This window comes from Rhinoderma darwinii, chromosome 6 (genome assembly GCF_050947455.1).
Source record: "Rhinoderma darwinii isolate aRhiDar2 chromosome 6, aRhiDar2.hap1, whole genome shotgun sequence".
In the NCBI taxonomy this organism is placed as follows: Eukaryota; Metazoa; Chordata; class Amphibia; order Anura; family Rhinodermatidae; genus Rhinoderma; species Rhinoderma darwinii.
In genome coordinates this window covers 92,046,732-92,071,662 of record NC_134692.1, presented here as the reverse complement: position 1 = coordinate 92,071,662, position 24,931 = coordinate 92,046,732, and the positions used below count along the sequence as shown (strand labels likewise).

General features: G+C 42.4%; 1 protein-coding gene across 4 annotated transcripts in view; it reads right to left on the bottom strand.

Moving 5' to 3' along the window:
* Positions 1–13,554, bottom strand: part of PGAP1 (post-GPI attachment to proteins inositol deacylase 1) — a 734,955-nt gene extending 721,401 nt beyond the window's left edge. For all 4 annotated transcript variants that reach the window (XM_075830035.1, XM_075830037.1, XM_075830034.1 and 1 more), the window contains exon 1: positions 13,249–13,554. In XM_075830035.1, the coding sequence (XP_075686150.1) occupies positions 13,249–13,380 (132 nt within the window). In that variant the 5' untranslated portion in view covers positions 13,381–13,554. The remainder of the gene's footprint in view (positions 1–13,248) is intronic.
* Positions 13,555–24,931: the final 11,377 nt, after the last annotated feature.

Sequence of the window (24,931 nt, the reverse complement as noted above, 5' to 3'; positions counted from 1 at the left end):
AGGCATTCCTTCCAGCCAGGACGGAATGTCTATTCACAATCCCGACACTTCGTTAACGTTTCTGTGGTACTTACAGCAGAGCAAGCGTAATCTCGCGAGATCACACTGTAAATTTGAGCTCCAAAAGTCAAATGGCGCTCTTTCCCTACTGAGCCCTGTCATGTGTCCAAACAGCTGTTTATGACCAGATATGGGGTATTGTTTTACTCATTAGAAACTGCTCTACAAATGTTGGGGTGCTGTTTCTCCTTTAGTTCTTGTGGAAATGAAAAAAAATGTGGACTTTCAAATTTCACGGCCTACTTTCAATAATTTCTGTAAAAAACCTGTGAGGTCAAAATGCTAACTATACCCCTAGATAAATTCCCTGAGGGGCGTAGCTTCCAAAATGGGGTCACTTGTGGAGGGGTTTCCACTGTTTCGGCACCACAAGACCTCTTCAAACCGGACATGGTGCCTAAAATATATTTAATAAAACGGAAGCCTCAAAATCCACTAAGTGCTCCTTTTCTTCTGAGGCCTGTGTTTCAGTCCATTACCACTCTAGGGCCACATGTGAGATATTTCTAAAAACTGCAGAAACTGGGTAACAAATATTGGAGTAGCGTTTCTCTGGTAAAATCTTCTGTGTAATAGAAAAAAAATTGATTAATACAGAGTTAATAAACTTTCTAAAATGTGTTAATACTTTGAGGGATGCAGTTTTTAAAATGGGGCGATTTAAATTTAGAAAAATGCAAATGTTCTCTAAATTTTGGTGTTTTTCACAAATAAACACTGACTGTATCGACCAAATTTTACCATTAACTTAAAGTCCAATGTGTCACGAGAAAATCTCAGAATCGCTTGGATAGGTGAAAGCATTCCAAAGTTATTACCACAAAGTGACACATCAGTGCTGACAAAAATGGCCTGGTCCATAAGGTGAAAACAGGCTGTGTCCTTAAGGGGTTAATTATCAGGCCACATTGAATTTAAAATAAGAACAGCCCCCCCACCCCCCGACATGTTTCACCACCGTAGTTTCGTCTTCAGTGGAAAAGGGGCTCATCCCGGCGAAAATTAAATATATAGCTTTTTTCTATATGCATAATTTATCATCATATATTTATAAATTATCTAATATTGTCAACTTGCGTGTATTATAACAGATAGTTCATACAAAACCTAAGAGCTGGCATTGCATCGAGTTGAAGCATTTTCACTCTCCTCAATAACTAAGTCCACTGACAAGCGCAGTGGCTTTCAATTGATACTTGCCAGTTTTTGCAATTGTTTACCAGTACCAGCAATTCCTGATTGGCCGAAAATCAGCACTCCTGATTGGAGATCATATACATCCATCGTTATTCTTAGTGGGCTCGTCGAACGAGGACCAATCCGATTGGTGCCTTGTTGAAACCAGCCAGAGTGACGTCAGAAGGATGATTATAAGTAGGAGATCGAGCCGCCTTAAGCCCCATTTCCCCTGAAGACGCCACTACGGTGGTGAAACATGTCGGGGGAGGGGGGGCTGTTCTTATTTTAAATTCAATGTGGGCTGATAATTGAATTCTTCAAAAAGCGGACTGCAGCCGCTGTTAGGCTGGGTTCACGCACACTATTTCTGGACGTAATTCGGGCGTTTTAGCCCCGAATTACGTCCGAAAATGCGGCTCAAAAGCGTCGGCAAACATCTGCCCATTCATTTGAATGGGTCTTACGATGTTCTGTGCCGACGGTCAAAGAAGTGCCTGTCACTTCTCCAGACGTAAATGGAGCCGTTTTCCATGGACTCCGTAATTGACAAAGCGAAAGCCGCCTGCACATGCCATTACGTCTGAAATTGCGGAGCTGTTTTCTCCTGAAAACAGCTCCGTGATTTCAGCTGTAACGGCCGTGTACGTGTGAACATACCCTTAAAGAGGCTCTGTCACCAGATTTTGCAACCCCTATCTGCTATTGCAGCATATAGGAGACAGCATATCTATAGCACAGACCCTATAAACTATGGATAGGATTAGATAAAGTGGCTCAGCAGACAGTATCACACATGATGGGATTAGATATAAGGCCCAGCAGACAGTATCACACATGATAGGATTAGATACAGTTGGCCCAGCAGACAGTATCACACATGATAGGATTAGATACAGTGGCTCAGCAGTCAGTATCACACATGATAGGATTGGATACAGTGGCTCAGCAGACAGTATCACACATGATGGGATTAGATATAAGGCCCAGCAGACAGTATCACACATGATAGGATTAGATACAGTTGGCCCAGCAGACAGTATCACACATGATAGGATTGGATACAGTAGCCCAGCAGACAGTATCACACATGATAGGATTAGATACAGTGGTTCAGAAGACAGTATCACACATGATAGGCTTGGACCCAGGATAGGTAGAGGCTGCCACAGTGCCCTCTGTAGAGGCTGCCACAGTGCCCTCTGTAGAGGCTGCCACAGTGCCCTCTGTAGAGGCTGCCACAGTGCCCTCTGTAGAGGCTGCCACAGTGCCCTCTGTAGAGGCTGCCACAGTGCCCTCTGTAGAGGCTGCCACAGTGCCCTCTGTAGAGGCTGCCACAGTGCCCTCTGTAGAGGCTGCCACAGTGCCCTCTGTAGAGGCTGCCACAGTGCCCTCTGTAGAGGCTGCCACAGTGCCCTCTGTAGAGGCTGCCACAGTGCCCTCTGTAGAGGCTGCCACAGTGATGTCAGGGGCTTGCCCAGGGCTTGAGTCCCGGAGCAGAGCCGCTTCTGGCACTCTGCCTGGGATTCCAGCTCTGCTCCTGACATCACTGTCCATATATGGACAGAGATGTCAGGGGCAACCCCAGAGCTGGAGTCCCAGGCAGAGCGCTAGTAGGCTCTTCCTGGGACTCCAGCTGTGCTCCTGACATCACTGGGACTCCTGCTCTGGGGAAGCCCCTGACATAATTGTCGATGTATGGACAGCGATGTCAGAGGCTTCCCCAGAGTCCCGGAGCAGAGCCGATAATAGCGCTCTGCCCGGGACTCCGCTCTGGGGAAGACCCTGACACACTGTCCCTATATGGGCAGCGATGTCAGGGAATTCCACAGAGTCCCGGAGCAGAGCCTGTACTAGCGCTCTGCCCGGGACTCCGGCTCTGGGGAAGCCCCAGACATCGCTGTTCATATGTGAACAGCGATGTCAGGGAATTCCACAGAGTCCCGGAGCAGAGCCGACACCAGCGCTCTGCTCGGGACTCCGGCTCTGGGGAAGCCCCAGACATCGCTGTTCATATGTGGACAGCGATGTCAGGGAATTCTCCACAGAGTCCCGGAGCAGAGCCGACACCAGCGCTCTGCTCGGGACTCCGGCTCTGGGGAAGCCCCAGACATCGCTGTTCATATGTGGACAGCGATATCAGGGAATTCCACAGAGTCCAGGAGCAGAGCCGACACCAGCGCTCTGCTCCGCGGGCTGCGTGCTTGAGACCCCTGATCTAAACCTACCGTGTGGTAGGCTTAAATACAGGGCGCATCAGACAGGATCACACATGGGCCATGTATCTAAGCCTACCATGTGATTGGCTTAGATACAGGGCCCAGCAGACAGCATCACACAATCTGTGATCCTGTCTCATTTGCCCTCTAAGACTGCTACATCGTAGGCTTAAAGGGGTTGTCCGAGATATATTTTTATTTTAAATTTAAACACACAATGCACACATTAAGTATTCCCTAATATACTTACCTGTGCAATCTTGCTTCTGTTCTCCGTTCTGGCAGCTCTTTTCTGCCGATCACATGTCTTCTGACGTCACGTTTTCTTCCTCCTCCACTGTCGTGTCGTATCCCGATCACATGGTCTCGCCCCAGCGAGACCTCGGATGGGAAACGACACGTCACTAGAGACGTGACGTTTCTGCGCGTGCCCGCCCGCCCAGCCTATGCATCTTTTCACTGTGAGCGCGCCTATGCGTGTTCACAGTGAAAAAAGTGAAGAGGGACGGCACCCGCGGACTAGAAAGGTACAGTGACCTCTGTACTTTTAGTTCTTCCCCTATCAAAGCCTACACATAGTAGGCTTTGATAGGGGATCATACTTCACGATGCAGCACACAGGTCGCATGCAGCCCTTGAGGCTGTTATCTGCGGCCCGCGGGACACCGTACACTGTTTAACAACTGGTTCCCGACCGCTGGCTGTATTTTTACGGCCAGCGGTCAGGGACGGGTCCTTAAAACCCGAGCCATAGACTTTCTACGGCTCGGGTTTTAACTTGCTGCCCGCGCGATCGGGCAGCTGAATGTCGGGTCTCCGGCTGTCAGTGACTGCCGGGGACCCTGAGGAGAAGACAGAAGCAGCTTTAGCTGCTTCTGTCTTCTCCGATGTCTTTTTACACAGCGCTCAATGAACGCTGTGTATAGGAATAGAGACAGCAGCCCCGCGTCGCTGTCTCTATTCCTCCCGGTGATCATGTGACTGGTCACATGATCGCCGGGTGCCGTTACTGACAGACTGCTGCTGGGTCTTACTAGACCCAGCACAGCCCTATTAGTGACAATCGTCACTATGAGAGGGCTGATTTCCCCTGTAACTGGGGCTGCTGTGCAGCTCCAGTTTCAGTGGAAAAACATGGTGTAAAAGAAAGAAAAAAAATATATAAAGTTCCCCAAAGGTCTTTTCTGACCTTTGAGGGACAGACCATAGTAAAAAAAAAAAATAATAAATACACATGAAATACCTACCCCAAAAAAATACCGTTCCCCCCGCCAATCATTGTTGTAACCATAGCGCTGACCCAATTACCCTAATACAGACATGTAATATATAAAAATTTACGGTAGACAATGACGATCACAAATAAAAGGTCTATTTTAGGGTAAAACTATGTTATTACCAAAAAAAAAAATAGCTGAAACGTAAAAAAGCTTTTTTTTTTACTATTATTTTCAAACTTTATGAAAGAAAATTCTAAAATGGCAAAAAAGGTGCGTATAAAAACGATAAAAAATGAAACCTGCATTGTCTACGGAAAAAACGTCGCAAAAATCACGTCGTTAGCCCAACAAATAAAAGCCATTTAACGAACACGTGCTAAAAATGGCTAAACGGTGTCTGGTCCTGAAGGTGCAAAATAGCCCGGTCCTGAAGTGGATAAGATCTTCTGGGGTCCTGTATCTAAGCCTACATTGTTAGGGTATGTTCACACGAGGGCGTCCATAACGGCTGAAATTACGGGGATGTTTCCGCCTGTTTTTTTTTTAAGCGGAAACAGCGTAGCAAAACTTGTAAAAAACGGCCCGAAAATGCGTACCATTGATTTCAATGGGAGGCGTCGGCGTCTTTTTCCCACGAGCAGTAAAACTGCCTCGTGGGAAAAAGAAGCGACATGCTCCATCTTCGGGCGTTTACGCCTCTGACCTCCCATTGACTTCAATGGAAGGCAGAGAAAGCGTATTTCCGTTGTTTTATGCCCGTGGCGCTCAATTGCCGTGGGCGAAAAACATGACGGAAAACGACGCGAAAAACGCAGCAAAAAAAGCCGCAAAAACAACGCCAAAAAGGCTACGATAAACGCCGCGAAAAACATCGCAAATAAAGCCGCGAAAAAAGAGGCAAAAGAACGCCACGAAAAACGACAGGAAAAACGCAACGAAAAACGCAGAAAAAAAACCGCAAACGACGCAAAAAAAGACGCGAAAAACGACGCAAAAAAGGCTACGATAAACGCCACAAACAAAGCCGCAAACAGCGCACAAAAAACTCCGGGAAAAATCAACGTGCAGGGAGAGGTAAATCTGCCGCAAACTTCAAGACGGAATTTTGAGGCAGATATTCCTCCGGCAAAAAAACTCTGTGTGAACATGGCCTTAGTGGAGAGAGACATGAGATAGAAGAGGGTGGACGAGGGTGAGGGTAGACACTAAGAGGTTTATAGACCTGAAAAGAGAAAGAAAACATAAATGTGAAAAACATAATGGGGGGAGAACGGTCACCATCCTTCAAGAATGTCAGCAAGGAGACAAGTCCAGTGAAGGAGGTCAGCGGGGAGGAGCAAGGACAGCTCACGTGAACTCTTGGAAGGTACGTGCACGCTCATTGCAGCCTGCAATGAGCGTGCACGGGAAAAAAGTTTCATCACAAGGGAAGATCAACAAACCAGACCTGCATGTAAACAAGCTGTGCTAAATTCAAAGAAGAAATGTGCTAAGTAGAATTTTTTTTTAAAATAATGCTTTATTTAGGTTGTCTGTATAAGGGGTAATGTATGACACAGTTTTTGAAAAAATGTTGGTATCTCGGACAACCCCTTTAAAGGGGTTGTCCAGTCCCTAAAAACTGATGGCCTGTCCTCAGGATAGGCCATCAATAGCTGATGGGTCGAGATCCGACTCCCGGGAGCTGGCCAATCAGCTGGTTTGAAGGGGCCGCAGCACTCGTACAAGAGCTGCTTCCCCTTCATTTCACTTACTCGCTCACACTGTGAATCGCCGACACCGATTCACAGTAGGGATGAACGATGCATCGAAACTTAGATACTGTTTCGATACTCTGCATCCAGAGTTAGTTTCCGTTATTTCATTTATTTTGATATTTAGCTGTGCGGCCGCACAGCTAAGTATAGTAATAGATGAATGTATGAGAGCGGGGCTGCGGCTGTGTGATACAGTCATTGTCACGCTCCGGAGTCCTGATAACAAGTGCGCAGGCTCAGGATGATGCAATGCGGCCGGCGCTGCACTAATGAGCGGCGGCACTGAAAACAGAACATGGCGGGTGCACTACAAAACACCCCCTTGTTCTGTCTTCAGTGCCTGAACCGCCGCTCATTAGTGCAGCACCGGCCGCATCTCCTAATGCTGACCGCGCACGCACTTCATGTCAGGAGCGGGGCAATGGCTGTATTACACAGCCGCAGCCCCGCTGGTGGAGATCAGAGAAACCTCTAATCTCCGCCGTTATTCTCGTGAATGCTGCGATCACAGCGGACTGCAGCATCCAAGAGGAAATGAGAAGGGGGGATGCCCCTTGGATCGCATTACAGGGAATTCCTGTAACGCGATTGAGGGACATACCATATATGGGCAGACAGCCCCGGGTCCATTGAAGGACTCCAGGGCTGTCCTACCATATTTCCTGTTGTTAGGGCATACTTAGGTATGCCTTTCTACCCTGTTAGGTAGAAATGCCCCTCTCATTTTGTTTTTCCCCCGGTAGGTAGGGTACCCTTACTCATTCAATACAGCAAGGTCGCTGGTCTGTTCTCATTCCCCAGTTGAGGGTAGCGTTTTTTGTTAAAAAAATAAGTTACAAAAAAAATTTGTCAGTTACTAGCTGAACTAAATTATTTAATAAAGGCCAAAAGAGTCTTCACAGGAGAGGAAGCATATCAAATGATGTGTTCCGATACGGACAGCGCAAGTGAAGGTAAAGCACAGTTCGTACTTTCATCTTCATCTGCATCCAGTGAGTCTGCACCCCCCCCCCCCGTCAGCGCAGAGGAGTCGTTGGTCCTGCTCTGCCTGAGATGACATGGAACGCTGCGGACAATTATACTCCCCAGGTACCTGAATTTACAGCCCCCTCAGGCATTCAAATTGACACTACGGGCTTCAGCCCCATTGATTTTTTTTTAAGGTTTTTTTTCAGACGCCTTTTTAGATTTAATGGTCCAGCAGACCAACATCTATACGGAACAGTTTATCGCCCAGAACCCTGACTCTTTTTATGGGAGAGGCCAAAATTGGACCACCACAAACGCAGAGGAATTGCGGAAGTTTTTGGGCTTATTTTTAAGCTTTGGTCTCGTAAAAAAGCCCAGTATGAGAGACTATTGGTCCCCTGATATTCTATATAACATGTCCCACAAATCCCAGCCTGTGCATGAAACATGTTTCAAAATATATCATACCTCCTTGGATTTTTAAATTTATTTATTCTTCATTCACCTATTCTGTCTCCCCTATTGGCCATGACAAATTATAAATTTTTTTACTGACCAGCCCCATTCAAAATTTGATCATTTAAAATTTTTAAAAAACCACCTAAAACAAAACTAAACATTCTCAGCACACCAAGAACCTGAGGGAGTGTCTTTCTCCCCTAGGTTGCAAATCTGGGTGAGAGGAATAAATCAAGATGAGATTGGTTGTCTCAGCATTTATTTTTTGGCCTGGATTTTATGGAATGGTGGGCAGGTTGGTAGTGGGACCTGCCATTCCCTCTTCCTCCATTGCGGGTTTTCCAGGTTGTCCTCCTTAGTTACTAAAATTAAAGTAATTCTTATTATACCCCTAGATGAATACCTAGAGGGTTGTCACTTTACAATTTAAAAATTCTCACTATAACCCTAGATGAATACCTTGAAAGGTGTTACATTACAATCTAAATCTTCTCACTATACTGCTAGATTAATTCTTTGAGGGGTTTAAATTCCTAAATGGGGTCCCTTTGCTGGGTTTCTAATGTTTTGACACCCCAGAGCCTCTGTTTTCATGACACAGGGCAGTAAATGCCATCGCAGTAGGCCTCAGATGTTGGATGATGCTCTTTACCTTCTGAGCCCTGCCATGTGCTCAAACAGCAGTTTATCTCCACAAATGGGGTATTACCGTATTCAGCAGAAATTGCGTAACAAACTGTGGGTGCTTTTTGTCATTTAACCCCTTGTGAAAATGATGAATTTGGAGTTAAAGCAACATGTTCTTTGAAAAAAAAAAAGATATTTTCTTTTTTTACTGCCCAGTGTATGAAACACCTGTGGGGTCAAAATGTGCACTATACCACCTTAAAAATTCTTTATGGGGTGTAGTTTCCCAAATGGAGTCCCTTTTGGGGGGTTTCCACTGCACTGGTACCTTTACAAATGCGACATGGTGCAGAGAAATCAATCCAGCACTCCAAAAGCTAAATGGCGTGCCTTCCCGAGTCCTGCCGCTTGCCCAAACAGCAGTTTATGACCACATGTTAGGTATTTCCGTACTCTGGAGAAGTTGCTTTACAAGTGTTAGGCTGCTTTGCCTCATTTATTTGTTGAAAAAATAAAAAATTTTGAGTTAAAGCTACATCTTATTGGAAAATAATGTAATTTTTCATTTTCACTGCCCAATTCTAATCAAATCTATGAAACACCTGTGGGGTCAAAATGCTCACTACACCCCTAAATTAATTCCTCAAGGGGTGTAGTTTACAAATTGGGGTATTTTTTGGGGCATTTCCTTTGTTTTGGCACCACAAGACCTCTTTTAAAATGACATGGTGCCTGAAATATAATCTAAGAAAAGGAAGGCCCTAAAATCCACTAGGCGCTACTTTGATTCTGGGGCCTTTGTTTCGGTCCATTAGGGTACTAGGGCCACATGCGGGATATTTCTAAAAACTGCAGAATCAGGGCAATAAATATTCAGTTGTATGTATCTGGTAAAACTTTCAGTATTACATGAAAAATTTATTAAAATGGAATTTCTGCAAAAAACAAATGACATTTGCAAATTTTTCTTCCACTTTGCTTTAATTCCTGTGAAACGCCTAAAGGGTTAAAAAAAACACCTTTCTGAATGCTGTTTTGAATAGTTTGAGGGGTGCAGTTTCTAAAGTGGGGTAATTTGTGTTGGTTTCTAATATACAAGGCCTTCAAAGCCACTTCACAACTGAACTGTTCCCTAAAAAAAATGGGCTTTTGAAATTTTCTTGAAAATGTGAGAAATTGCTGCTAAAATTATAAGCCTTGTAACGTCCTAGAAAAATAAAAGAATGTTCAAAAAAACTATACCAATATAAAGTAGACATATGGGAAATGTTAGCTAGTAACTATTTTGTGTGGTATTACTATCTGTCTTACAAGCAGTTACATTTGAATTTAGAACATGCTAATTTTTTGCACATTTTCTCTAAATTTTGGTGTTTTTCACACAAAAATATTGAATATATCGACCAAATTTTTTCACTAACATAAAGTACAATAGGTCACGAGAAAACAATCTCAGAATCGCTTGGATAGGTAAAAGCATTCCAAAGTTATTACCACATATAGTAACACACGTCAGATTTAAAAAATGAGGCTCTGACATTTGGTCCAAAAGTGGCTGCGGCGGGGAGGGGTTTAAAAAAAAACAAAAGAAAAAAAAAAAAACAAACCCACAAGTTAGTGCCACTTATGTACAGTTGCTCATAGCAGGCATCAAAAGAAACTCCAACAGTCACACGATTCCCAATAGGACAATTCTCTGGGACCCACACCAATACCTAGAACGAGATTACTTACCGGTAATCGTTGTTTCTTGAGCCCATGAGAGCACCCCAGGAGAGACCACCTCCTCCATTAGACAGTAAACAGGAACTAGGGTTCATCTAAAAGAGGTAACACCCCAAGTTGTTGGCAAGAAGCGAGGACAAAATTCCTGATTATTATACAATGCATTTATAAAAGAAATGCATTATGTATATTTCTAAATTTTCACCTCCTTTGTAAATTGTTATATTATATTTTAAACACACCTCTATTAAATATCTACAATAAGTGCAAACTGGGTGTGAAATGACGGGTGCTGTCATGGGCTCAAGAAACAGTAGAGGAGAAAAAACACAAAGCGCACATAGTGCATCAAATGATATAGTAAAAAAGCCACAGATAGGTGATCAGTTCTGCTGACCTAGTTGGTTGTGCTAGGAGCACAACATCCTTGAAAGCGTGTTTTAAAATATTGCTGCAGCCTGGGTTCCGATCCGGATCCAAACGGTCCAGTGGTAAATGGTAGTTTGAGGAAATGGATTTTCCCTGGCGCTGCCAACTGGTAAAACCCTTCTTGTAGCATTTGTATTTTACCTGATGAAGTGGCCGGGCCAGCCTCGAAACGCGTAGTAAATAAATCAATATCCAATATTACATTTGCTTGTTTTAAATCCTCACTACTCAAGAAGGGTTTTACCAGTTAGCCAGTGCCAGGGAAAATTATTTTTTCCCTCAAACTACCATTTGCCACTGGACCCTTTGGATCCAGATCGGAACCCAGGCTGCAGCAATATTTGAAATATTCATTTTAATATACATTTTTAATATTTGTAAAAATGGCGCGTAAAAAAAGCCCCGTAAAAAAGAATTGCATGTCACTACTTGAGCCATTTTTGGAGCGGTTTTTCAATGTCTCAATAGAAAAACAGCTCCAAAAAAGGCCATAAAAATCGCATCAAAATACACTTGATGTATAAAAAACGGCTGAAAATCAGAGGCATTTTTCCATTGAAAACAGCTCCGTATTTTACAACCGTTTTTTGTTAAGCGTGTGAACATAGCCTTACAATATAACATTATTTAACTCGCACAATGAACGTCGTAAAAATCATCACCCCCCCCCCCCCCCCCAGTATCACAGATTTCTGGTCAACTTAGCGCTAAAGATTTTTTTTATAGAAAGTGATCAAAAAGTCATATGTAACAAAAAATGGCACCAATTAAAACTACGGCGCATCCCGCAAAAAATAAACCCGCTCACCGCTCAATCAACGAAATATTAAAAAGTTATGGATTCAGAATATGGCGACAAATTATTATTTTTTTTTAACAAAATTGTTCTTTTCTTTAGAACAGTAGTAAAATAATAAAAACTAAACATTTTTGTATCGCCGTAGTTGTAATGTCCAGCAGAATAAAGTTAATTTGTGATTTTTACCGCACGGTGAAAGACAGAAACGAAACTCCCCAAAAAATGGCGAAATCAGTTTTTTCCAATTCCACCTCTGATTTTTTTTTCCGTTTCCCAGTACATTATATGGTACTTTAAATGGTGCCAATAGAAACTACAACTCCTCCCGCAAAAAAAAACCAGCCTTCACACCACTCTATTGATGGAAAAATAATTCACACAGCCATGAAAAACGGCCATGTGACGGATGTTTTTTTAACGGCCGAAGTTCTATGGGTGTATTCACACGGCCATTTTTTTTTTTTAACAGCCCGTGAATATCGGCCATCCAAAATAGGACATGTCCTATTTTTGGTCGTTTTCACGGCCAGACGGCTCCCATAGAAGTCAATAGATCAGTTTTTGCCGGCAGTTTTTCAGGAAACAATCCTTGTAACGGCAGGTAAAAACTGATCCTGGCCAAAGACTCCCCGCACACAGAGCTACTCTGAGCGCTGATCCGGGGAAGCCCTTGACATTACTGTCCATATTAGGACAGTGAGTCAGGGCTTTCAACAATGGAATCCCCGGCCAGAGCATGGAAAGATCCTGGACGGGGACTATAGCAACCCCAACATGTAGAGCAGCACCCCCCTGCCTGAAAATAGCAACCCCCATCCCCCGTAGATAGCGCCACTGTAACTCCCTGTAGGAACAGAATCCCTGGCAGCCAGACCCCGCTCTGGCAGGGGATTCCGCTCCTAGAGAAGCCCCCGGCATCACTATCCATTTATGGACAGTGACGTCAAGGGGTTACTGCTGGAGCAGAATCCCCAGCTCGCTCTGGCAGGGGGATTCTGCTCTCCTCACGTCACTGTCCATATATAGACAGAGACGCCGGGGGCTCCGTTTATGAGGAATACCAGTCCTGAGCGATTTTCCTCCTACAGTGACACTATCTACAGGGGAGCGGGGTGCTATCTACAGGGGGCATGCTATATCGGGGGAGTGGCACCATCTACAGGGGACACTGTGGCACTACCTACATGGGCAATGTGGCACTATATGGGCATTGGTACTTTATATGTGAAGACTGTGCTGGTAGATGGGCGCTGTGGTAGTATCTACAATGGGAATTGTGGCACTATGTGGGCACTGGCCCTTTTTTTCCACGGTCGTGTGAAAAGTTAGGGCTCTTGGAAGGCGAGGAGTGAAAAACAAAAATGAAAAAACAAAAAGGCTTGGACTTCAAGGGGATAAGAAAATTTGTTTGGGAAGATGGAACTTCTTTTGAAAGCACAGAAGAGATAGAAGTGGAGACTCACCTGGTATAATGACGTAAACATGCCGCACATCTAGGACAGATGGGGCATGCAGAAGTTTCAAAAACAGCATTGAAAATCTTCTGTGTTTTGCATTGCACAAAAATACAAGATACAGTTGAAAAGAAAACCCAACAAAAACCTGTCAGGTGTGAACTTAGTCCTGAATTTCTAACCTGCCAGACATTCTTCCGATTTATTAACGCTTTGTTTCCATAAAAAAATATATATACACAACGGCTATCGCTTTCCAGCTCCCTTATTTTCATTCAATGTATGTAACAGTCATAATAAAATTGTAAAATTAATTAGAAGACCGTTTTATCCACGGTATCAATTATTACTTACCTGATACTCTGGATAATCGAACATGTATGTCATGCTGCACTTGTTGTTTTCATACATGAAGAATACGTCTATGACACCTAACGCTACTAGGAGGACCAACAAGCCATTCAATACAGCACTTAGCAGCTTCATTGCTTATGGACAACGTACGACGTCTCTTCAAATAAAAGATTTACACAAAGTAAATATTTCGGAATTTGGCTAGAATTCTAATCTCCTCTGCAGGCTGTAAAACGCGGAGTCCACGCTGCCCCCATGAAGGCTGTAAAACGCGGAGTCCACGCTGCCGCTGTACTTCCTGACATAACTATGTAACAGCCTCGCACAGTGTCAGGTTTTCTGTCATTTCCATTGGTTCATGTAAAGCGCGTACTGATTGGCTGCCTGTCAACGTGCATTGTGCGTGTACTTCGTTTGTTTTGTCTGGCAGGTTGGATAGAACGGCGACGGTCCCCATAGCGATGGGATGGTTAGCGTCCTGCATTCAGAGTATGGTGAAGCGAATCGTTTGTTCGGAGAAAAAGATGACATGTGGAAATCAGAATAAGCTCAGTGTCATTGCCTCCATGTGTGAACTCATACAGCTGGCACCTAAATAACGTGACTGTACAATCATTAGAACTCTGACTGCCCAAAAATAGTTTCTACATATGTGCCAACATTTGTTTTTTTTTACCAGGGACACTTAGGGTGCGGCTTCTTTGGTTGGTGGGTGTTATGGGGCGTGGCTTATTTTATGGGCGTGGCGAGTAGGAAGTGGCTAACTTCCCAGAATTTCTACATACAAATAAACAAACAAAAATGTCTGCACTAGTTTAGCTGACAACCAGGGGTGGGCTTCAAATTTTTAACAACAGGCTCCCTGTTTTGCGGACAAAGATATACGCGTTGGGGGGGGGGGGGGTTGCGGTGTACCGTGCCATTGAAAATTATTCTAATAATAAAATAAAACAATTACAATATTCCAAATACGCCCTATATTAACCCCTAGGCGCACCAGGACGCAACTGTACGTCCATGTTGCCAGTGTCTTAGCGCACAGGTACGTACAGTTACTGCATGGTTCCCGGTGCACACTGTCGGCGACAGTGTGCATCGGGGGGCCAGCTGTCCCTGACAGCTGACACTCCACTGTATGCCGATCAGCGGCTTATTTCCGCTGATTTCGCCAATTAACCCCTTGATTGCGGTGATCGATTGCAATCACCACATTCAGGGGTTTTTAGCTCATCGGCAGACCTCACGATGAAATCGTGAGGTTTGCAGATGGCTAGCATGGCGATCGGAGGCCAAGTAATGGCCTCCGTGTCTGCCATGTACGGAAGCCTATCAGGATCAGCCTCCTGATAGACTTCCTGTCAGAGTGACAGGACGTCACTGCCGTTTGCGATGCACACTGTCCATGACAGTGTCTGTGACAGTGTCGGCGACAGTGTGCATCGAGAACCGGGAGGTCAGCTGTCCCTAACAGCTGACACTCCACTAGTTGCCGATCAGCGGCTCATTGCCGCTGATTTCGGCATTTAACCCGTTACACGCGGGGCTCGATTGCGATCTCCGCAAGTACAGGGTTTGTAGCACATCAGCAGCCCCCATGCAATTGTGGGGGCTGCTGATGCTTGTGATGGCACCCGGGGGCCAGACAACGGCCCCCGGCTCTGCCATGTATGCAAGCCTATGAGGATCAGCCTCTGGTTGGTCCTCGTAGACTAACTGTCAGAGTGACTGTGACGTCACACTGACAGTTGGAATACATTACACTACCTAGGTAGTGTAATGTATTCTAGCAGCGATCAGAGCTGCAGGTAAACAAAGAAAGTGTAAAAAGTAAAGAAAAAAAAAAGTTAAGAAAAATGTTTTACGAAAGTGTAAAAATAAAAGATTATTTTTTTTCTATAATAAGTCTCTTATTATAGGAAAAAAATGAAACTGTAAAAAACAGTACACATATTTGGTATCACCGCGTTCGTAACGACCCAATCTATAAAACAATAATGTTATTTTTACCGCACGGTGAACGCCACAAAAAAAATAAACTAAAAAGAATGTCAGAATCACAATTTTTGGGTCACCACCCCTCCCAAAATATAGAATAAAAATGATCAAAAAGTCTCATGTACCCGAAAATAGTACCAATAAAAACTACAACCCATCCCGCAATAAACAAGCCCTTACACCGCTTTTTTGACTGAAAAATAAAAAAGTTACGGCTCTCAGAATATGGTGACACAGAAAATAAATTATTTTATAAAGATGTGATTTTATTGTGCTAACGCTGCAAAACGTAAAAAAAACTATATACATATGGTATCGCCGTAATCGTATCGACCCGCAGAATAAAGTAAAATTTATAGCGCATTATGAACGCCGTAAGAAATAAAGAATTTAAAACGCCAAAATCACTGTTTTTGGCCACCAAAGCTCTAAATAAAATGTAATAAAAAGTGATCAAAAATTAGCATCTACCAAAAAATGGTACCAATAAAAATGACAGCTCGTCCTGCCAAAAATAAGCCCTCACACCGCTCAATTCATGGAAAAATAAAAAAGTTATCGCGTTTGGAAGGCGGGGAGTGAAAATCTAAAATGGAAAAGCAAAAAAGGATCAGTCCTGCAAAGGTTAATTAATTTCTATTAAAAAAATAAATTATCACCACATGTGGGGTATTGTCGTACTCGCGAGAGATTGCGCTACAAATTTAGGGCGACTTTTTCTCCTTTATCCCTTGTGAAAATGAAAAAATTTTAGTGGACAAAAATGTTTATATTCATTTTCACGGCCTAATTCTACTAAATTCTGCAAAAGACCTGTATGGTATAAATGCTTACTTAACCCCTAGAAAAATTCCTTGAGGGGTGCAGTTTCCCAAATGGGGTCACTTTTGGGGGGTTTCCACTGTTATGTTCCCTCAAGGGCGTTGAAATCGGCATGGCACTAAAAACCAATCCAGCAAAATCTGTGCTCCAAAATCCAAATGGCGCTCCTTCCCTTCTGAGCGCTGCCGTGGGTCCAAACAGCAGTTTATTACCACATATGAGGTATTTCCATAATCGGGAGAAGATGCTTTACAAATGTTGGGGTGAATTTTCTTCTTTATTCCTTGTAAATATTAAAAATGTCTATGTTATTTCAGAAAAAAAGTAGATTTTCATTTTCACAGACTAACTCCAATAAATATAGCAAAATACCTGTGGGTTCAAAGTGCTAACTATACCCCTAGATAAATTCCTTGAGGGGTCTAGTTTCCAAAATGGGGTCACTTTTGGGAAGTTTCCACTGTTTTGGCACCACAAGACCTCTTCAAACTCGACATGGTGTCTAAAATATAATCTAAAAATAAGCAGGCCAAAAAACTTTACTTCTGAGGCCGGTGTTTCGGTCCATTAGGGCACTAGGGATATTCCTAAAAACTGCCGGACCTGGGCAAAAAATATTGGGTTGTATTTCTCTGGTAAAACCTTCTGTGTTACACAATTTTTTTTATTACAAATTAATTTCGGCCAAAAAAAAAGACATTTGTAAATTTCCCCTCTACTTTGCTTTATTTCCTGTGAAACGCCTAAAGGGTTAAGAAACTTTCTGAATACTGTTTTGAATAATTTGAGGTGTACAGTTTTTAAAATGGGGTGATTTATTGGGGGATTCTAATATATAAGGCCCTGAAAACCACTTCAGAGCTAAGGGCCTGTTCACATTACCGTTCATTTCCGTTCCGGGGTTCCGTCGAAGGGTTCCGTCGGGTGAACCCCGCAACGGAAAGTGAAACTGACAGCACAGCTTCCGTTTCAGTCACCATTGATCTCAATGGTGACGGAAGAATCGCTAATGCTTTCCGTTCGTCACCATTCCGCCTGGTTTCCGGTTTTACAATGGAATCAATAACGCAGTCGACTACGCTATTGATTCCGTCGGAAAACCGCAAACCAGGCGGAATGGTGACGAACGGAAAGCATTAGCGATGGTGATGTGAACAGGCCCTAAACTGGTCCCTGTAAAAATAGCCTTTTGAATTTTTCTTGAAAATGTGAGAAATTGCTGCTAAAGTTCTAAGCCTTGTAACGTCCTAGAAAAATTAAAGAATGTTCAGAAAATGATGCAAATATAAAGTACACATATGGGAAATGGTAACTAGTGACTATTTTGTATGGTATTACTATCTGTTTTACAAGCAGATACATTTAAATTTAGAAAAATTCACATTTTTGAAAATTTTCTCTAAATTTTGGTGTTTTTCACAAATAAATATTGAATTTATCGACCAAATTTTTCCACTATCATAAAGTACAATATGTCATGAGAAAACAATCTCAGAATTGCTTGGATAGGTAAAAGCATTCCGCAGTTATTACCACATAAAGTGACACATGTCAGATTTGAAAAAATCGGCTGTGCCACAAGTCCAAAACAGGCTGCGTCCTAAAGGGGTTAATAAATAATAAATAATTTAAAAAAAAGATAGACATACATTAAACCCGCATCAAGGGTCCTCATTCTCTTGCGAGGTCCTACTCTACTACTGCAACTTTAAACTAAACTAACATTTGTAACATAAACAGGAAATACAACAGTTCCAATGAAATTTAATTTGGCCCACGAAGCACATTAATTTGCCAAGGAACTGCCCCCTCAGGTGATACAAAATAGTCTGTATACAAATCACGGACGGCCAGTCCAGACACTCCAGGTCTTCCATGCTGTGTGTAGTCCAAAGAGATAGTATCTGTTGACAAATAGTTCAGCTGAGCGTCCATTGCCGACTCATGAATCCTCAGGAAATTGTGGAGGACAACACAGGCTTGGATAACCTTTGTCACATTCGCAGGATCCATCTGAATGGAGCTCTGGAACACACGCCACTTGCTGCTTAGAATTCCAAAGGCGCACTCCACATAATGGCTCGCACGGGTAAGGCGGTAGTTAAAAATGCGCCTCCGTTCATCTAAGCCACGCCTAGGGAATGAACGCATCAGGAGAGGAGACAGTCTGAAGCCTTCATCACCCACAATGACAAAGGGTGCTGGAGGTCCTATAGATCCTGGAAGCTGTCTAGGTTCTGGAAGGTCGAGCTGGTTAGACGCTAGCCGTTCACCCATTCTGGAAGCCCTGAAGATGCCAGCACCCGCAGAGCTTCAATAGGCCCCAATATCGACAATTACAAACCGATAGTCACTGTCAGCCAAGGCCAACAGCACCACCACTGTAATTAAAATATTGTGAACCTGAGTGAGCAGGCTTTTTAACGCGGATGTGCTTACCATCCAGCGTACCAACACAGTTGGGAAACTGTGCTGATTGGAAGAAGCCATCGGCAATCCGAATCCAGTCCTCAGGCTTGGGCTTTGGCATCACCGCTGCTTGAAGTTGCTGCCAGATGACTTCACAGGTAAGCTTGACAATCTGCGAAATAGTCGAGCACCCCAGCAGAAAATGTAAATATAGCGATGCAAATGAGTTGCCGGTAGAAAGAAATCTGTGGAAAAAAATAAAAATAAAAATATGCACATACAGGCACAATATCTGCAGCACGGTGACATGGCAGCAATATATGTACAGGGGACAAGCATACTAATATTGTCTGCAGGGTGGTAACATGGCGTAGAAGGGGACTTAGCTTTTCTTACTTCAGAGTGACGATCAGGCGTTCCTCAGGAGAAATGCAACGTCTCATGGTGGTGTCCTGGAAGATGAGTCCAGGACAAAGGTCCGCCGCAGACGATCAAATGTTTGAACGGACATACGGCAGTAGCTGAGGAACTTGTCCGGGTGCTGCTGCAGGTCTGAGTAGAGGAAGTTGAATTCCTAAGTCGTTGGGAGACAATGGGGTGAACCCAATACCTCCTCCTCCTTCTTCGTCAGAGCATTGCTGGTTGCTGTCCAAATCACCTGGAGAGGAGCCAGTTCAGGAGTACATCATCCACATGAATAGAAGACATCTTCACAGTGAGGAATTGCCAAAAACCACAGCTATATCAGCAGCGGAATCTGACAGAACTCGCACAAAGTAAAGACAAGCAAAAATGCACAAGGAAATGGCCCCTCAGCGATCATGTGACCTTCTAGAGGAGTTGGGACAAGCTTGTAACATCATGTTGTACCTAGACTTTTTTTTGTATCCGCATTTTGCGGATTACACATGGATGAACTACTGAGAAGATTTGAGCCACAAACACGGAACACGGTCCCGGAATTTGCGGACCAGAAAAACACTACTGTAGTGTGCATGAGGCCTTTGTCTTGCAGGTTGGATAGAACAGCGACTGTCCCCATAGCGATGGGATGGTTAGTGTCCTGCATTCTGAGTATGGTGAAGTGCATCGTTTGTTCGGAGAAAAAGCTGACATGTGGAAATCAGAATAAGCTCAGTGTCATTGCCTCCATGTGTGAACTCATACAGCTGGCACCTAAATAATGTGACTGTACAATCATTAGAACTGTGACTGCCCAAAAATAGTTTCTACATATGTGCCAACATTTTTTTTTTTTTCCAGGGACACTTAGGGTGTGGCTTCTTTGGTGGGTGGGTGTTATGGGGCATGGCTTATCTGATGGGTGTGGCCAGTAAGAAGGGGCTAACTTCCCAGAATTTCTACATACCAATAAATAAACAAAAATGTGTTTTGCGGTGTATCGTGCCATGGAAAATTATTCTAATAATAAAATAAAACAATTACAATATTCCAAATACGCCCTATATTAAAGTCGACTTTAAATAAAGAAATTCCCTGTCCAGAATGTTTTAGTGTGGATTTCCACACTATGTATTATATTATACTACTTATATTAAACTCGCCCATTACTTATAAACTTATATGTGCACATTCAATATCCTAAGCGTGCTCAGCCCATTTCGTTAGGCTGTGGACTGTGAGAAGGGTGGAGGACAGTGCGGCGTGTGCAGTAAGCCGCGACAACTCTCCCAGCTAATGCACAGATACGGTGCCAGGAGCAAGCTCAATACATATATACTGCACCAGAACCAAGCCAAGTACATAAATACAACACCAGAACAAAGCTTAGTACATATATACAGCACGTGAACCAAGCCAATTGTAATGATGGGGGTAAGGAAACAGACAAGTGAGCCCTAATCTAGTAAGAAAAGGAGGATACCTCCAGCTCACCAGTAATTACGTCCCCGAACACCTCGCACGGATCCCCGCTACGGCCAGCGGTCAGTAGATCAGGAAAAAGAAGGAAACAATCCAGCGCTGTGTTTTGTTAAAAAGGAAAATCTGTTCCCAAGTTTAATGTGGAAAATGGTTAAAAATTGCATGGAGACGCAGTCTCAAGGTGTATATATATATATAGCGGGCTAGATGGCCTTGGCCTACGCGTTTCGAGCAAGCGTGTTGCTCTTAATCATGGCAAAAAGAATATGAGTGCCCCCAATGCTGTGTCTACTTAATATACGAAGCGATCTGCCGTTCAAAAGTCAGCATAGGCTGACATTGATTGATACTTAATTCCGCAGGTGGAAAATTTAACCCATGTATTGAAAATGGGAGGAGTGCCTTTACGTTACTTAGTATAGCACGGTGAGTTGGCTCTGAGTATCAACAAAATTTGTGCAAACTAAAGCACTGTTATACTGTTTTTGTTTTCGGATCGTACTTATCAAACCTTGGATCTTTTGATACTAATTTTATTAAAAATACGAATCCGGATTACCTATTGAAATAGTCAGCGGAAAGAAAATGTAGACTGAGCATAAAAGGGGCAAACATAAATTGAACATAACAAATATACAACTAACAAATTAAGGATAAAAACAAATACAGATGTGAAAAGACATTTACAGATCGTGATCTGGTAATCTGGCTTCTATTGTATCTGAAACACATAGAGGTATAAACATATACAACATAAAATCTGAATGTATAAACAAAACATTATGGTGGCAAATGTCATTAAAGATAAAAATGATAAGGGAAGAAAGTAATTTCCCTACCACTATGACCAATTAGACTTAGAGTTTAGGAATTCAACATGTATGCGTGTGTATATAAATCATGTTCCTCTTATAGGTATATGTATGTTGTATTTAGGCAATCAAACATACATAGTTTCATATGAATGAAAGTATCATATTAATGTATTTTATTCCATATGTTTGTAGACTGTAAGTCGTAAAAGTATGTTCTTGATATCTTACTGGAACATATTTTGAATGTGAATATATATGGTTCTCAGAGTTCCTCGTATTTTCGTTATTGTTATTCTTTGGAAATTTGTACTTGGTATGGAAACTGAACTAGTGTTCAAATACATAGGAATAGAACCTGCCACAATGGTCCGTGCATAAACCCCCGTCGCCTCAGCAAGCCTTTTGCATATATGGCACAGCACAAGCTGGACAATGGGCTTGCTTCATCAAAGCTACTTGAGGACAAAGCCCCGCCTTGAACAAAACGAGAAGCGGTCCGACAAACGCCCCATATGAACAGTGAGTACAATTCCACTCTACATTTTTATATTATTTTTGAATTTGTAAACTTATTATGAAACTAGATACTATAGGTATTTTAAAAAAAAATATAGAGCGTATATATACGAAAGTTCTTCGAGTGCAAAATTCGCCATATCGAGATAAATATATGTTCCAGATGTAAATAGGCGGATACCTCAAATCCTCCGGTTATATTGAACAATTGTTGCAAGAATGTTCTAGAAAATATATGAGCTAACCGATAAATTTGTTAAGTCCCAAAAACCTTGGATTATTCCCCTAATTTTCTGGGAATTAATTTATATATCCTGTTAAACAATAGTTCAAGGTTATTAGATCTATATCCTGATCCTAACTGCCAAAATTGTATGCATCTTGTGAGTGTGATCTATACTGGTTTGTGACCTCTTCTAATGTACTCGATGTCTAAACGAAATTGTGTGAAATTTCGTTTGATATGTCTTATGTACACTAATGGTTGTTATCTGGTTGGTCAGGTATAAATCTATGTGATATAATTTATCTTGATATCTGAAACCCCAAGATTTTAGAGACATTCAGGGACTCTTAGAATTGTATGGAGTTTATTGGTAAGGTGACATGTATTAAAACTATGTAGAGTTAATTGACCAAGTGACATGTTTAATAGTGAAACATGAGCTCTTTTTTAAGATTCAAGCCTGCAGGGAAACGTGTCTGTAAATTGTATATCCAGAAAGCCTCCCTGGTCAGAAGAAGATGTTTGAGGTCCCCTCCCCTTGTTGTACCCCTGATTTTCTCTATTGCATATGTACTAAAAGAGTCTATATTTCTGTTGTGACAAGATATTAAGTGTCTGGCAGCATTAGATATGTTGGTTATATTGGGATTTCTTATATAACCCAGATGTTCTAGTATGCGTATTTTAAATTTCCTTGTTGTACATCCCACGTATTTTAATTTGCATATGGTGCATTCAATAATATAAACCAAGTTCGTACTATTGCAGTTGATATATGATTTAACTTGAAACTTAGTGTCCTCTTTGGAATTAGAAAAATGTTTAATGGTTTTGGACATGTTGCATGTTTTGCAGGGGTGTGTTCCACATTTAAAAAAGCCCTTGTGTATTAACCAAGTAGGTTTAGTGTCACTACATGTCAGAAGTGACGGGGACAGTTTGTTACCTAGGGTGGTTGCTCTACGGGATACCACTCTACACCCATTTTGCAGAACTTGTTCTAATTTGGAATCTTCAAACAAGAGAGGAATATATTTTAACACTGTTTTTTTTATTAAATTGAATTGATTACTGTATTCCAGTACCAAAGTCGGCATGTTGGAATTAATTCCGACCAACTTGGTAGCTCCCATCTTTTTGTCAAACTCCAACAGGGAAACTCTTGTCTTGGTACCCACAATTTTTTTGGCTCTGTCTAATATCCAGTGTTTATAACCTCTGGCTTGTAATTTGTGACACGTCTCAGATTCCTCTTTAACATAACCCATCTCTGTACTACAATTCCTTTTTGCACGTGTTAGTTCACCTACTGGTATTGCCGTGATGGTATGTTTTGGATGGCAACTAGTGGCATGCAGGATAGTATTCCCTGAGATGGGTTTATGGAAGATTTCTGAATCAATGTGGGAGCCTACAGTAGATATCAATTTTATATCAAGAAAATTGATGGTATTTTGATTGAACGAGTGGGTGAATCTTAAGTTGAGATCATTATCATTTAAGAATTCCAGAAATTTAGGAATGGCAGATACATCTCCCTCCCAAATGAATAGAAGGTCATCGATGTATCTGCCATACCAGTGGATTTTGTCCGCATGCATATTGATGGGGGAAAAGAGAAAGGACTCTTCCCACCATGCCATGACTAAATTTGCCAGAGATGGAGAAAATTTAGCTCCCATAGACACCCCACGTTGTTGTAAGTAAAAGGTACCTGCAAAGTTTAAATAATTGTGTGTCATTAGGAAATAAGTTATTTCTATCAAAAAATGTTGTAGTGTTTCGTCAAACGAACTATATTTGTGAAGGTGATGAGTGAGAGCTGTAATGGCAACTGGATGGGGGATGCTGGTATATAAAGACACCACATCACAAGTTAGCCATGTGTGGTTATGTTTCCAGACTTTGTTATGGAAGATGGATAGAACATCCTTAGTGTCCCTTAAATGACCCAGTACCCTAGATACGAATGGCTGTAAGAAGGAATCCAGCCATTCGGATGTTTTCTCCGTAAGAGAACCTATACCTGAGACTATAGGTCTCATAGGAGGGGGATTAGTACCCTTGTGTGTCTTGGGTAAGGCATGGAGTATAGGTATTCTGGGAGATTCCACTAACAGATAATCATATTGTTTCTTGGTAAGTATACCCCCATTCAAACCCTTATCCAATAATTTTTTCAACTCCAAAGAAAAAACTTTTGTGGGATTTAGTTGTAATTTGGTGTAGGTGTTTGTATCACTTAATAGTATGTTGATTTGGTCAATATACATGTCCTTATCCATGACGGTAATGGAACCGCCCTTGTCTGCCATTTTTATGATAATATCTTCATTGTCCTGTAGAGATTTTAATGCGTGTTTTTCTGCCAAGGTGAGGTTGTGGGTGGGAGCGTTATTTTTTGTCCCGTCTTTTATTCTGTGTAACTCTCTTTCCATGATGTATTGGAATCTGTCCATGGACTCTGTACGGGATTGTACTGGATAATAATGAGGATTTTTGGTTGCAAACTTGGTTGACTGGTTGCTAATGGCAACTTCAGTATGTTCCTCGGCAAGGTCTTCTAAATGCAGTAATGTCTGTTGTTCCACAAACATGAGTCGCCTATAATGGTTTTCATCAGGTATGGTAGATATCTCCTCAGATTGTATTGGACTTTCAGGCTGTGAGGTTAAAAAATGCCTTTTGACCGTTAAATTTCGGACAAATTTATTTATATCCAGGAGGGTTTTAAATATGTCAAAATCCTGGTTAGGTACAAAGTTGAGTCCTAATGTAAGGACCTTCGTTTGTGCGGGGGAAAGTGGCACTGAAGATAGGTTCACCACATCAAGATGTTTGGTTATCTGTGGTTCCTTAATCTCCGTGATTGTGCGATCTCCGGGGTGCTTGTGTTTCTTGCCCCCCCCTCTTCCCCCGTTTTTTGACGGACCTGGGTTAACATCATAGTTGGATCTGAGTTTACGTGGACCCTGAGGGAAATCTTGATCCGACTCTTCTTCTGCTCCATCCGTAG